The 13,396-nt window shown below is 44.7% G+C and overlaps 2 protein-coding genes across 5 annotated transcripts in view; one reads left to right on the top strand and one right to left on the bottom strand.

Annotated features, from left to right (window-relative positions):
- The window catches only part of LOC137504813 (kinesin-like protein KIF28), a 538,857-nt gene extending 538,326 nt beyond the window's left edge, over positions 1-531 (bottom strand). Inside the window, exon 1 of the mRNA XM_068233404.1 lies at positions 166-531. Coding sequence (XP_068089505.1) covers positions 166-182 — 17 coding nt within the window. The 5' untranslated portion in view covers positions 183-531. The remainder of the gene's footprint in view (positions 1-165) is intronic.
- The window catches only part of PDCD2 (programmed cell death 2), a 65,289-nt gene continuing 52,126 nt past the window's right edge, over positions 234-13,396 (top strand). The window contains exons 1-2 of one of the 4 annotated variants that reach the window (XM_068231939.1): positions 234-588; positions 11,236-11,478. In XM_068231939.1, the coding sequence (XP_068088040.1) occupies positions 303-588; positions 11,236-11,478 (529 nt within the window). In that variant the 5' untranslated portion in view covers positions 234-302. The remainder of the gene's footprint in view (positions 589-11,235; positions 11,479-13,396) is intronic. The other 3 variants (XM_068231940.1, XM_068231938.1, XM_068231941.1) reach the window with 3 other exon arrangements.

Here is a 13,396-nt window from a genome sequence, read left to right as displayed (position 1 = left end):
AATGATCAGTATATAACAAGTAATCTAGAAATCAGCTGACGTTATAAATAAAGTAACAAAAAGTTGAATCAATTCTGCAAATTTCCAAACAAATCTTGTAACATGTAAAAATATACGTATTTATTAATATACAGTACAATACTCCCGTTTATTGTTTTTTTTTACCTGCCAGCACAAAACATGGCGGATTTCACTTCGTAGACGTTTCTATTCTGCGCATGCTGTATTGAGTCGCGCTTCTCCTACGTACGTAGACGGCCTTAGTACAGCTATACACGTGGTAACTGTTGCTGTTGGGAGTAATGGCAGCTTCAGTGAAAGTAATGGAACTTGGATTTATACAGAAAGCAGAACCATGGCGGCTGCGTAGTGCCCAGTTTCCAAGTAAGGTGGGCGGCCGTCCCGCTTTGCTGGGAGAGGTTGGTGTCCCGCTTCCTGAAGCTTTGCAATGTGGAGTGTGCAGTCAGCCTCTAGCCTTTTTGCTCCAAGTCTATGCGCCATGTACCGGCAGCTTTCATCGAACACTCTTTATCTTCTGCTGCCGAGATCCGAAATGTCATCAGGTGTCAGAAAATCGTTGTTTTAAAGGTATCAATCCTTTTAAACGTAACAGATGTACTATGTATATAGCATGCAAGTCAGATAATAAAGTAAATCTACAAATGCTTTGTTTATTGAACACTAAAGGTGGCCATACATCAGGCGACCTGGCAGCTGATCGACTATCCGATTTGATTATAATCAAATTGGATTAAAATCGGTGCCACCAAGTGCATGCCCGACCGACAAAGCGACCAATTTCAGGATGAAAATTGGTTGCCTTGTTGATCGTGTATGCTGCAAGATATCGGGCCGAAGTTGGTTGGTCAGGTGTGCGGTGGTACAGCGGCCGATTTTGAAACGAGCAACAATGCCACTGCCGCCGCAATGTATAAATGGGCATTTATACATTACCTGTCCTGTAGCAGCTTTCTGTGCGGTGTCCATCCATGTCTCTGGGTTCTAACAGCCACATACTCATACACTCTAGCAGCACATAGCGTCTGACATCAGACACTATGCGCCAGTGTCTATGTGGCTAATAGACTCTGGAGAGATGGATGGGCACATTTATACATTAGTGGGGCGGATGCGGCAGAGTACATTTGAAATCGGCGCTGGTAGACTTGGGCGCAGGATACAGCGCTATATGGCTGATCCTGCTTCTGCACAAGTCCGGGCCGATTTAATTACTATTCCCGCTCCAGGCCGCCATGGATAGTGGGGGAATGAAATAATTCGGCTTCCAGCGATTGCTGGAGGCCGAATTATTGTGTTTTTAAGCAACTAAGGTTCCGTCTTCTGACGGAGCCGACGTTACTCACTGAGCGCCGCTATAGACTGATTACCATTACAGTCTATGGCGGCGCTGGCTGCGCCCAAATCTAGCAGCGCTGAAAAGCACGGATGCGGCAGGCTCAGCTGATCACCTTAAAGATTTCCGGCTGCAGTCGGACAGGAATGGGCATGCAGTATATGAGAAGCTACAACTAGAGACAAATGTATCTCTAATCAGATTCGATTAAAGATAAATGTGTCTCTTTGTCAAATCTGCCCATAATATGCTGATGTATGTCTATCTTTAAGGTGGCCATACAACTATTGATGGCCACTAGATCGACCATCAGATAGATCGCTCTCTGATCGAATCTGGTCAGAGAGAGATCTAGTGCCTGCCAACACACTGTACACAGACTTTGGCATGAAATTGATTGAAAATCTGTGGAGCCCCGCTACCTGCTTCACCCCCCACCTGTTCTTCCTTGGCCAGCATTAGTGCTTTCAGGGGATCCAGCAGGAAACCTTATAGGGAACAACTGTCCAATCACAGCACCCTCCACAGCACAAAGCATTGTGATTGGCTGAATAGTGTGGGCATAGTTTACTACAATTTATTGGAAACCTAGCAGTTCAAGAGGTTGCCATCCATCCACATTGGCTACATTTTCCTATAAGGTTTTCTGATGGGTACCTTAAAGTAAGGTAGTGCTATGCTCTCACCTGTTCTGCTGGCGTGTCCTCCCATTTCTGATGGTGTACTTTAGGCTGCGAGTCTCCTCCTACCTTTGTCCTCTTCTCTTCCTGGTACTGTAATGTGACACAAGCTGAAGTTCAAACTCTAGAGGACCGGTGTGTATGCTGCCAGACCTCTAGAGTTTGAAGTTCGGCTTGCCACATGACCAGTAAGAGAAGAGGACATGGAGGAGTAAACTTGCATCATGTGGTAAATCACTGGACACGGGCTGACATGTGCCAGTGGACCGGTGAGAGTACTGCCATTCCTCTGCGTTGGTCTTCGCTGAATCAAATACCACTAGCGACATGCTCCCAATTTGCAGATTGAGCAAAATTGTCCATCCTGTGCAATCAGCTGAATCGATCGGTTTCAGATGGAAATTGATCAAGCGATTAGCGGTCACCTAGTGATGCTGCAGTTTGTCCGACTGGACATGCTCCCCTCCATTCAGTTTATGTATGATGCGGAATTAAAGTGTTTTTGTGCTGCGTGTGATTTGGTGAAGTTGCGTTGACATGCATTACCTGTGAATGTACTGGGGACAGAGCCTGTCCTGAAGCAGCCCCTCAAAAGTAAACGTACCAGGGAGTTGCATTTTATGGAAAGTAGGGCTTCTTAGATGACTGTCCCTGTAAGTTCACTTCTTCCATAGGGATGATCGATCAGATGCTAATAATTCTTAGCTGATTCAAATATTTGCAGCTTGGGAATGTTCCAAACACAGAAATTGTTGTTTGCCTATTCTATGCAGCACAAAGATTAACTGTTAGAAAACATTGCGTCAGTAGTGCAATATATTTAAGCGCTAGTCTACTTTAGGGGACCAAGCAGGACGCCTCATAGGGAACAGTTCCCCACTCGCAGCACCCTCTAAAGCACAAATGGCTCTATTCACAATATGTGCGGTCTTTTTTGGTCTTAAAATTACCTCCAGTGATAATTACCAAATTTTTTGAGTATTCACTAAAAATTACTGAGTGTGATACATGTTTGATAAAAGTGTGGTAAAACAGGTGATAAATGGTCGGTAATGTTAGGTAAATATGTTAAGTGTTCAATAACTTTCCGGTAATTGGTCGGTAATATGTGCGGAAATAAAGCTTTTTTTGACCACTGTAGGGCAGCCTATATGCTTGCCACCCATTACACAGAGACGACCCAGGAAAGCCTGTCACATTTAAAGTGGGACCTCAACTCTTGCGCAGGACAGAAGGAAAACCTATAGAAATGCACCCTGTTTGTATATAGAGAACTTAGCCTGTCTAATCCCCCATTATCTGTGAATAATCACAACTGTAATTTGAGCTCTCAGCTTGCCAGCTGGCTGTCTCTGCAGAGCAGCTAATTTGTAAACACAGGATGTTAACCCTATGTCTGCTTTCATGAAAGCAGGAAGTACACACACTGGATATTCTTTGCTGGATTTGTATCAGCTGTAACAAGTGTTTTTCTTCAAAGATTATTATGCTGTTGCTTATCTTTTAGAGCAGAGAGGAATTTCCTCCTCATCTATAAAATCATCTAAAAGACTGTACGAGGTCTGAAAGTGCGCCTTGAGATTAGACACACTCCTCTTCTTTGCCTCCTATGTACAATAGTTTGCCTGAAGAAAGGAGGAATGGCCTCCTGAAACTAGTTGCTAGTGCTTTCTTTCAGCCACTTCAGTGCTACTGCTCACCACCCAGCCACCGCTGTGGTGTATCTGAACAGAGCAGTGTGTGGATTGCTAACTTTTCAGGAAGGAGACTCTCCCTGCTAAGGGATTGAGGCCTATATGCAATTAACTTTTTCTCCTGAGTTTTCTCCTAGGAGATAACTTTCATCTTTTCTTTAAACAAACTTTTCAACATTTTACTATTGAAAAAAATACCCAAAAGTTGGTGTAAGGGTGCTATCTAATTTATTTTGAGTGTTTCCTTGCTTACTGTAGGCTTAAAAAGCATTTTATGACAAGTGGTGAAAATATCACCTATGCAAAACTCAGTAGAAAATGTAAATTGCAATTGGGCCTGAGTCTCATACAGCCCACAGGTGCCTGCAGCTCTGGTGTTACAGCCAGTGCTGGGACACCAACGGCTACAAACAAGACAGCTGCTCCTGATATCCTGCTTCAAGCCACAGGATCCCTTTGGACAAAGAGCCTGCTTCTGACCTGGTCCCTGGTCTGAGAGGGACAAAAGCCTGCAAGCTGATAATACCCATAAGGGCATATCAGCCACCACATCAGGTGAGATCTGTCTACGTCTGGCTGGTCTCCCTTTTATCATCAGTCTTCTGAGTGTGCTCTTTTTGTGTGTTTTTTTTTTTTTTTTTTTTTCCCCCCTACCCCATGTCCTTTATAGATACCTATGTACAATGGGCTTAAACTCAAGCAAAACAAGCTCAAAAGGCTCGAAAAGGCCAACGGCAGAGGAGTGAAAATTATCACCTGCCATTTGTAGGTGATAAAAAAAAAATCAACACCAACTAGCCGCACACTGATTCAATTGAGAATCTCCAATTGGAGATAAATTTGGAGATAATTATCTCACTTTTAACGCAAGAGGACATTTAGGGAGAAAAAAAATTGTGACTTTCAAAAAGGAGATATTTTGGTCGGTATTTATCACTACCTTAATGAACTTATGTGGTAACTCGTTGTGATTGGTAAAATAGTACGGGCGTAGTTTACTACAACCTATTGAAAAACTAGCCGGTCGAGAGGGTGACGTCCACCCAATTCCCCACCTGAGCTGAATTTCCCTATGGATGTTTCCTTCTGGGTCCCCTAAAGAAGACTAACGCCTATATTTATGCTTTAAACTTCGATGGGGATAAAAATATACAGAACTGGAGTACCCAAAAAAACCCTTTTTTTTTTTTTTTTTTTTTTCCATTTCTTTGTAAAATCTCATTGCAATTTTTATAATGCCACTTTATGCTTCGTTTTCAGTGCTTTAAAGAGAATCTGTAAAGTTAACGTCCACTGGGGGTTACTTGCCTCTGGATCCTATCGAGGGTTCCCTTTCCTCCTCCATCCCACTGTGGCAGTGCTAGAAGTCCCTAAACGGTGTGCATGTAAATATTTACCTTCCTGCCTCCAGCACAGGCGCAGTAGCGGCTCGGGCTCAGGTGGAAATAGCCGAGCCGGATCGGGTTCGCTTTACTGCGCAGCTGCGAGTTTCCTGCGCAGTAGAGCAGACCTGATCGGGCTCAGCAATCTAGCGCTGGAATACTGTGAACATATCAAAATCAGAATCAGAATTTATTTCGCCAAGTACAACGGTGAATTGTACCCGGAATTGGTTTTGGCGCATACAGGGTCGTTGATGAAAACAAGAAAAAAAAAAAAGCACGATTAAGCATGGGACAAACATAGACATGGGACAAGCATACATAGGACAACATTACAGCTTGTGCGTACAATTGAGCAGAGCGTCATATACAGTTAAGCATGGTACATACGTATACGTATAAACAAAAGCAAAATAAAAAGCAAAAACAGAGAACATTACAGCATACACGTACAGTTAACGTAATACAAACAGAGCAAAAACATACACTGATAGCAGGAACAGAAAAGAGTGGGACTGGAGGAGCAGCCTGAGAGCTGATCTGAGCGCTGCCATTTTCGGAACTGGACGCTACACAGCGACACGCTCCCAACAAGACAGGTGCTCCAATTGTCCACGAAAGTAGAGAGGAAACTGAGGGGAATCATGATAGAGGCGGGCAGCAGAATGTCCTGGTAAGGAGTGGAGAGAGAAAGAGAGAAGGGATAGCAAAAGAGAAAATGAGGAAAGAAGGAGAGAGAACTAAAGCGAGAGGAGAGAGGCAGAGGCTGCAGATTGAACAGATTAAGACACCCCTGGTACAGTCCGACAATCGGTCACCGTGTGCTTGAGCCACGCTTAAGCAAATCCCTGGCTTGCTGCCCAACCGAGGTGGTCCAGAGTCCATATGCTGGTGGTTGCAGGCAGAGGGGCCCAGTGGTCCTGAGGAAGAGGCAGGGAAAATCAGTGGTGCCTGGGCCTGGGATGGTTGCTCCATGTGGATGCGGCAGCTGCTCAGCTGAACAGGCCGATCAAGGCAGCAGCTAAGTGCCCCCTGGGTTGGTGTGGTCTCCCCTGCGGTTTGGACAGATGGGGAGGCATCCTGAATGCTTCCAGGTGGCTTCCAGGCGGCGGTGGTGAACGGCAGGGCGAAGATGTGCCTTGCCTGGGCCCATGGTCGCTCCACGTGGGTGGCGGTGGCCGCTTCAGCCGATCGGCCCTGTGGTGTCCTGGCAGTCGCGTGATGCGACTGCGTGCTCAGAGGCAGCAGTTCACCGACGGAGATGCGGCTCTGATGGGCGGCTGCGGGGCTGCAGCAGCTGTTGGGTCAATGGAGGGGGACGGCAGCCAATACACTAGCTGTCCTCGCAGTCTGCGGTGCACCCGGAGAGGGGGCACCCCTCATGCGACGTCCTGGTTTCCTGGCAACCGGTGCGGTGGCCCGACTCATCTGCCTGCCCGGGATGCTGAAATCGGACCGGTGGAGACAGAGCGCGTCCTCCTCACTCGCGGGTCTCGGCGGACGGAGGAATGGTCCACGTGCTAGAGAGCGCACCCCTGGGTCAGTTCCTCGGTGGCCGAGCAGCCGCACAGCCGGTGCCAGCCTGCGGTGCATGTCTGTGACCTCTGCGTCTCCCCCAGGCGGATGGAGGATGTCGGTAAGAGCAGGAGGGAAGAAATTAAAGGAAAAAAAAGAAAAAAGACCAGAGCCCTGTGGCCGTGGCGTCTTCACCCGACGCCATCTTAGATCACAAGACCCTGATCTGCTGCACTAGCCATGTCGGATATCATATTAATCTGTATTTTCCTCCAAGTATGAAGCTGTTACCCCCCTAAATGTAACGTGTATGGTTCAGGAGTTACAGCAATTCAAAAGTTTAGCTATAAAATCTCTCAGAGGGAATGAACTGTCATTTGCTGGTAGCTCAGAGGGGGCCGGCATTGCCACACCCCCAAACCAGCTTCATCAAAAGCACAGAGCCAGCAGGCGGGCTTGAGTCCTCCACCCTGAAAACATCTTGAACTCATCGGTGCCAGCTTGAGGATATGCTGGCATCCACCTGGTCTGAACTCTGAACTTTGATTGAAACCCAGAACTCTGATTTTTCCCACAAAAAGGACCTCTTTCCAGGAACTAAGTATTTTTCTCCCTTCTTTTATTTTTTATACTGGCTATTACTGTTTTGATAATTGTTGATTTTAATAATTGTCTGTATATATTAATTATTTATATTGCTGTGAATAAAAGACTTCCTCCAAGTCATTCACTGTTCCGCTACCCTGCTTATCAGCACACACAGAACTGATCCCGGGTCTCTGAAGATACGCTACTGTTTGTTTGTTGTTGGCTAGACAGAATACCGTGTGTTTAACCGTTTTATTCGCAGGACTAGTCAGTCAGTAAATCGGGTCCACTGGCCCATACCAGTGGTGGTGGCAGATACCGTGGAATCGTGTGTACGTTGTAATTACCCGTGTCTCACAGGCTCCCTTCTGAGTTGTCTGCGGCTAATTCTTAACGGTTCCTGCGCATTGACTGCGACCAGAGTTCGCACGATCTGTGCGCTGGCACCCTTTAGAAGGCTAAGTGCGGTCAGCCACTAGGGCTCCTGTATTTGACAAGGGCTTGAAGAATATGTACTTATGGCCATGCTTCCAGTAGCACGTAGCTGCTTGTGCATGGCTTTTTTTCTCCGGAGCACATCCCCGAAGAATAAGAGGCTCTTGGTGAGCAGCAGTGGGGTGAAGAAGGATCAGAGAAGCCTCTAGATCATCCAGAGGCTTCCCTCTCCTGAGTTAACTCCCTCCCCCCCCCCCCCCAAGGTTTGCTTTAGGCTGCAAACATTACAGTTTTATTGCAAATGGTATTACAATATACAGATATTCTGCTGTATCAAACAGTCTTCTCTGTTCTGTAGAGAGGAGCAGGAGTGGACAAGTGTCACTGTGAGCTGACGTGAAGAATGCCAGAAGTTATAATGGTGAACAACGCCCATTTCACCAGTTTGATGCAAATACCACTGTCAGAAATAATGATACACTGCAGCAGTATAAGTCATTGCTATTTTTTCAGGCAATTTGTGCTGACTCTGGCCTGGTGATCGGTTACTCCATTGAATCTGAGGTACATGTATCCCTGTTTGTACATCCGGACCTACCACTGTGTACTTCAGAGACCATGGAGAGTATGGCAGATCTCACCATCCAGGTAGTGTTGAACTGCTTTAGATGTCCTTTTGATGTCCTTTGGACATCAAGACACAATCCTTTCATAGTATTTAAAAGCTGTCGGCACTTATATTACATGCGTGTACTCGGGCTTAGGCTTGGTACACACTTTAAATTATGATTGGCCAATCATTGACCAATTTTACCACATTCACTTAGTATGAGGGTCAACAACTATGAACAGATTGTGTAGGTAAACCCTCATACTACAAGTAGATGGTAAAATTGGTCAGTGATTGGCCAATCATAATTGAAAGTGTATACCAGGCCTAAGCATGCATACACACATACAATTTTGATTGGCCAATTTTACCACCATGTAGTATGAGGGTCAACAGCTTTTAACGGAAACCAGAGACAAGATTTAATAAAAGTTTTATACATACTTGGGGCTTCCTTCAGTCCCATGCGCACGGGAGCGATACGCCGGAGAGATGCGTTGAGAGAGCACACTTCTCTTGCGCAGACTGGCCGCAGCTGGTAGAACTTACAGGACCAATTACCGGAGCTGGAGAAGGCTGAGGACGGCGGCGTGGGAGCGATCTGTGTGCATGGGGCTGGAGGAAGCCCCAGGTATCTGGATAGGATGGCTATATGGGCACATACATGGCAGATGAAATTCAATGTTGACAAATGTAAAGTCATGCATTTTGGACGTACTAATGGTCCAGCACCATACAAAATAAATGGGATACAGTTGGGGACATCAAACTTGGAGGAGGACTTAGGAGCACTCATTGACAACAAGTTAAATAATCGTACTCAATGCCAAGCCGCTGTAGCTAAAGCTAACAAAATTTTGGGATGTATTAAAAGGGAAATAAAAACTCGAGATGCTAGCATAATATTGCCCCTGTTTAACTCTCTAGTAAGGCCACATCTGGAATATGGAATTCAGTTCAGGGCACCACACTACAAAAAAGATATTGCAGTTTTAGAGCAGGTGCAGAGACGAGCAACAAAATTGATACGTGGGATGAAAGGTCTCACTTATCAAGAAAGGTTAGATAAACTGGGTTTATTTAGTCTAGAGAAAAGACGCCTTAGAGGGGATCTAATTAACATGTATAAATACATCAGAGGGCAATATAATAGCTTGGCGGATGAGCTTTTTGTCCCTAGGCCTTCTCAAAGGACTAGAGGACATGATCTGCGCATGGAGGAAAAACGTTTTAGCCATTTATTTAGGAAAGGGTTCTTTACAGTAAGAGTGATTAAGATGTGGAATGCATTGCCACAGGAAGTCGTTATGGCAAACTCTATACCTACATTTAAAGGGGGCTTAGATGCTTTCCTTGCGTTGAAAGACATCCATGGCTACAATTACTAGGTAATGCCTAATGATGTTGATCCAGGGATTTTATCTGATTGCCATCTGGAGTCGGGAAGGAATTTTTCCCTTTGGGGGCTGATTGGACCATGCCTTGTGGTTTTTTTTTTGCCTTCCTCTGGATCAACGGGGATGTGTGAGGGAGCAGGCTGGTGTTGTACTTTGTACTGGTTGAACTCGATGGACGTATGTCTTTTTTCAACCAAAATAACTATAACTATGTAACTATGTATAAATAAAACTTTTTTAAATCTTATCTCTGGTACACTTTAAATACTATGAACAGATTGTGTCTTGATGTCCAAAGGCTTTAGTTAGCCAGGTAGCCCAAGACAACCCAGCATTACTAAACTAAACTAGCATTACTAGTCACAGACTGCAATGTCTGTGATCTTCAAGCATTACAAAATTGGGGCTTTAACACAAGACCAATCGCTGCTGACCGTGGAGCTGTGGCACCTTATGTGGCCCCTTTGGAGGTTTCACTCTCTTATAAGGCCCATACACACGGTATACAAATGTCTGTACTGACATGTTGAGCGTTGGTTTGTTAATGTGTACGCTGCAAAAGACAAAGACTGCCTGCAGACACAGCCATGTTTGAGTGATTCAACCGGTTGAATTGCTTGCGACTTTTGTCTCACAAACCGTCTGTTGGTGTCATGTCGTGTGTAGGAAAGTCTTCTACAGACAGCAGAGTCACTACTATAGTACTACTACTATACGTAGTCTGTGGCAGACAGCTTCCGTCGTGTCTTCACTCTTTCTGCTGTCACGTGTGTACAACTGTCACAAACTCGAATTGTCGCTGCCATAAATATGCTGTTGTCTCTTGTCTGTTTGTCGTTGCCTCACAACTACAAACAAATGTATGCCGTGTGTATGGGCCTTTAGGGAGGGAAGGAAAGTGTGATAGAATTGAAAATTGGGCGAGCTTGCTTCCAGTCTGAAATGGGTACTATTCCGTTAGCCGGGCACAACCACCAGGTGGCGTTAATTACTATTCCCCCTCCAGGCCGCCATGGATAGTAGGAAAAGATGTAACTCTGGTGGAGTTTTATCGCCATCTAGTGTATGAGCCCGGCTAACTGAAAGGAACCCTAAAATGTTACTTTGGCTAAAAGGGTCCTTTTCCGCTACACAGCTGAATCGCAAAATCGCTAGTGATTTTTAAATCGCCATGGTTGCTACTTTATCATAGAAATCATGAAAAGTATTTTCCACTATAGTGATTCGATTCGCAAATCGCAGTCGCTTTCTGGAGCGATTTTAAGAGGGAGAATGCAATGCAAATGAAAATCGCAATCGCATAACAAAATTAATGAAAAATCGCAATCACTGGCGTGTGTGATTGCGATTGCTAGTGGAAAAGGGCCCCAAGTCAAATTTTTCATGGAGAGATTACAGAAACCAGGGAGAATGAGGAGCGGAATGGACAATGCACAGAAGTATGTGTATCTAGCATGAAGATACCACTGCGCTTTATACTTTAAGAAAACAGGGTTTTAAACAGCAGTGCTTTAAAAAGTTTATTGCATCGGCTTTGCTATGTAATAATATTTTATCTGAAATAATTGTTTATTATTTAGTTTTTCGAAACCAGCTGCCCCGTAAAAATGATACTTATTCCTACGGCCCGCCTTTGGATAAACCTCCACCTGCAAGTGAAGACTGTATAAGTTTCCAGCTGAAATGTGGCCTTCGTCTCTGCAGAGTATGTGGCTGTTTGGGGCCGAAAAAGTGTTCAAAATGCCATAAAGTAAATTACTGCAGTAGACAACATCAGCTCATGGACTGGAAACTACAGCATAAACTATGTTGCGAGCAATTTGGTAAGTTCACATAACTTTTTTTTGCATTTTATATGAACATTAACCTCAGGATTTATGTGAAAAAAGTGGTTTAACCACTTAAGGACCACAGTCTTTCTACCCCTTAAGGACCAGAGCCTTTTTTTCCATTCAGACCACTGCAGCTTTAAAGAGGATCTGTAACATCAAAAGATCCCCTGGGGGGTACTCACCTCGGGTGGGGGAAGCCTCGGATTCCTAATGAAGCTTCCCATGCCGTCCTCTGTCCCACGGGGGTCTCGCTGCAGCCCTCCGTACAAGATGACGTCATTATTTACCTTCCCGGCTCCTGCGCAGGCGCTCTGACGGCTGTCGGCTCCGAACTACACGGAAATACCCGATCGCCGTCGGGTCTGCTCTACTGCGCAGGCGCAAGTTTCCGGCGCCTGCGCAGTAGAGCGGACCCGACTGAGATCGGGTATTTCTGTGTAGTTCGGAGCGGAAAGCAGCCACAGCGCCCCCGCTGGAGCCAGCAAAGGTAAATATTGATTTTACAGTCGGGCCTGTCGCCGGCTGTTCGGAGGGCTGCAGCGAGACCCCCGTGGGATAGAGGACGGCGTGGGAAGCCTCATTAGGATCCCGAGACTTCCCCCACCCGAGGTGAGTACCCCCCAGGGGATCTTTTTGAGGTTACAAAGTCTCTTTAACGGTTTATTGCTCGGTCATACAACCTACTATCTAAATGAATTTTACCTCCTTTTCTTGTCACTTATACAGCTTTCTTTGGGTGCTATTTGATTGCTGCTGCGAGTTTTAGTTTTTATTATATTAATCAAAAAAGACATGAATTTTGTAAAAAAAAAAAAAGATTTTTTTGTTATTTTCTGTGATAAAATTTGTCAAAGTAAAATTTCTGTATACATTTTTGTCCAAATTTATTGTGCTACATGTCTTTGATTAAAAAAAAAACATTCAGTGTATATTTATTGGTTTGGGTAAAAGTTATAGCGTTTACAAACTATGGTGCCAAAAGTGAATTTTCCCATTTTGAAGCATCTCTGACTTTTCTGAGCACCTGTCAGGTTTCATGAGGTGATAAAATTCCAGGATAGTATAAATACCCCCCAAATGACCCCATTTTGGAAAGAAGACACCCCAAAGTATTCACTGAGAGGCATGGTGAGTTCATAGAAGATTTTATTTTTTGTCACAAGTTAGCGGAAAATGACACTTTGAGACAAAAAAAAAAAAAAAGTTTCCATTTCTGCTAACTTGTGACAAAAAAAAATGAAATCTACCACGGACTCATCATGCCCCTCTCTGAATACCTTGAAGTGTCTACTTTCCAAAATGGGGTAATTTGTGGGGTGTGTTTACTGTCCTGGCATTTTGGGGGGTGCTAAATTGTAAGCAACCCTGTAAAGCCTAAAGGTGCTCATTGGACTTTGGGCCCCTTAGCGCAGTTAGGCTGCAAAAAAGTGCCACATGTGGTATCGCCGTACTCATATTTCTCCCACCCATGCTGGGTAGGAGAAATATCTCTGTAAATGACAATGTTTTTTGATTTATTTATTTTTTACACACAATTGTCCATTTACAGAGAGATTTCTCCCACCCAGCATGGGTAAGTGTAAAAATACACCCCAAAACACATTATACTACTTCGAGTACATCGATACCACGTGTGGGACTTTTTTGCACCCTAACTGCGCTAAGGGGCCCAAAGTCCAATGAGTACCTTTAGGATTTCACAGGTCATTTTGAGACATTTGGTTTCAAGACTACTCGTCACGGTTTAGGGCCCCTAAAATGCCAGGGTAGTTTAGGAACCCCACAAGTGACCACAAGGTATTCTGTTAGGAGTATGGTGAGTTCATAGAAGTTTTTTTTTTTGTCACAAGTTAGCGGAAATTGATACTTTGTGAAAAAAAAACAATAAAAATCAATTTCCGCTAACTTG

The sequence above is a fragment of the Hyperolius riggenbachi genome, chromosome 4 (genome assembly GCF_040937935.1).
Source record: "Hyperolius riggenbachi isolate aHypRig1 chromosome 4, aHypRig1.pri, whole genome shotgun sequence".
NCBI lineage: Eukaryota > Metazoa > Chordata > Amphibia > Anura > Hyperoliidae > Hyperolius > Hyperolius riggenbachi.
This window is presented reverse-complemented; position numbering and strand designations above follow the sequence as displayed.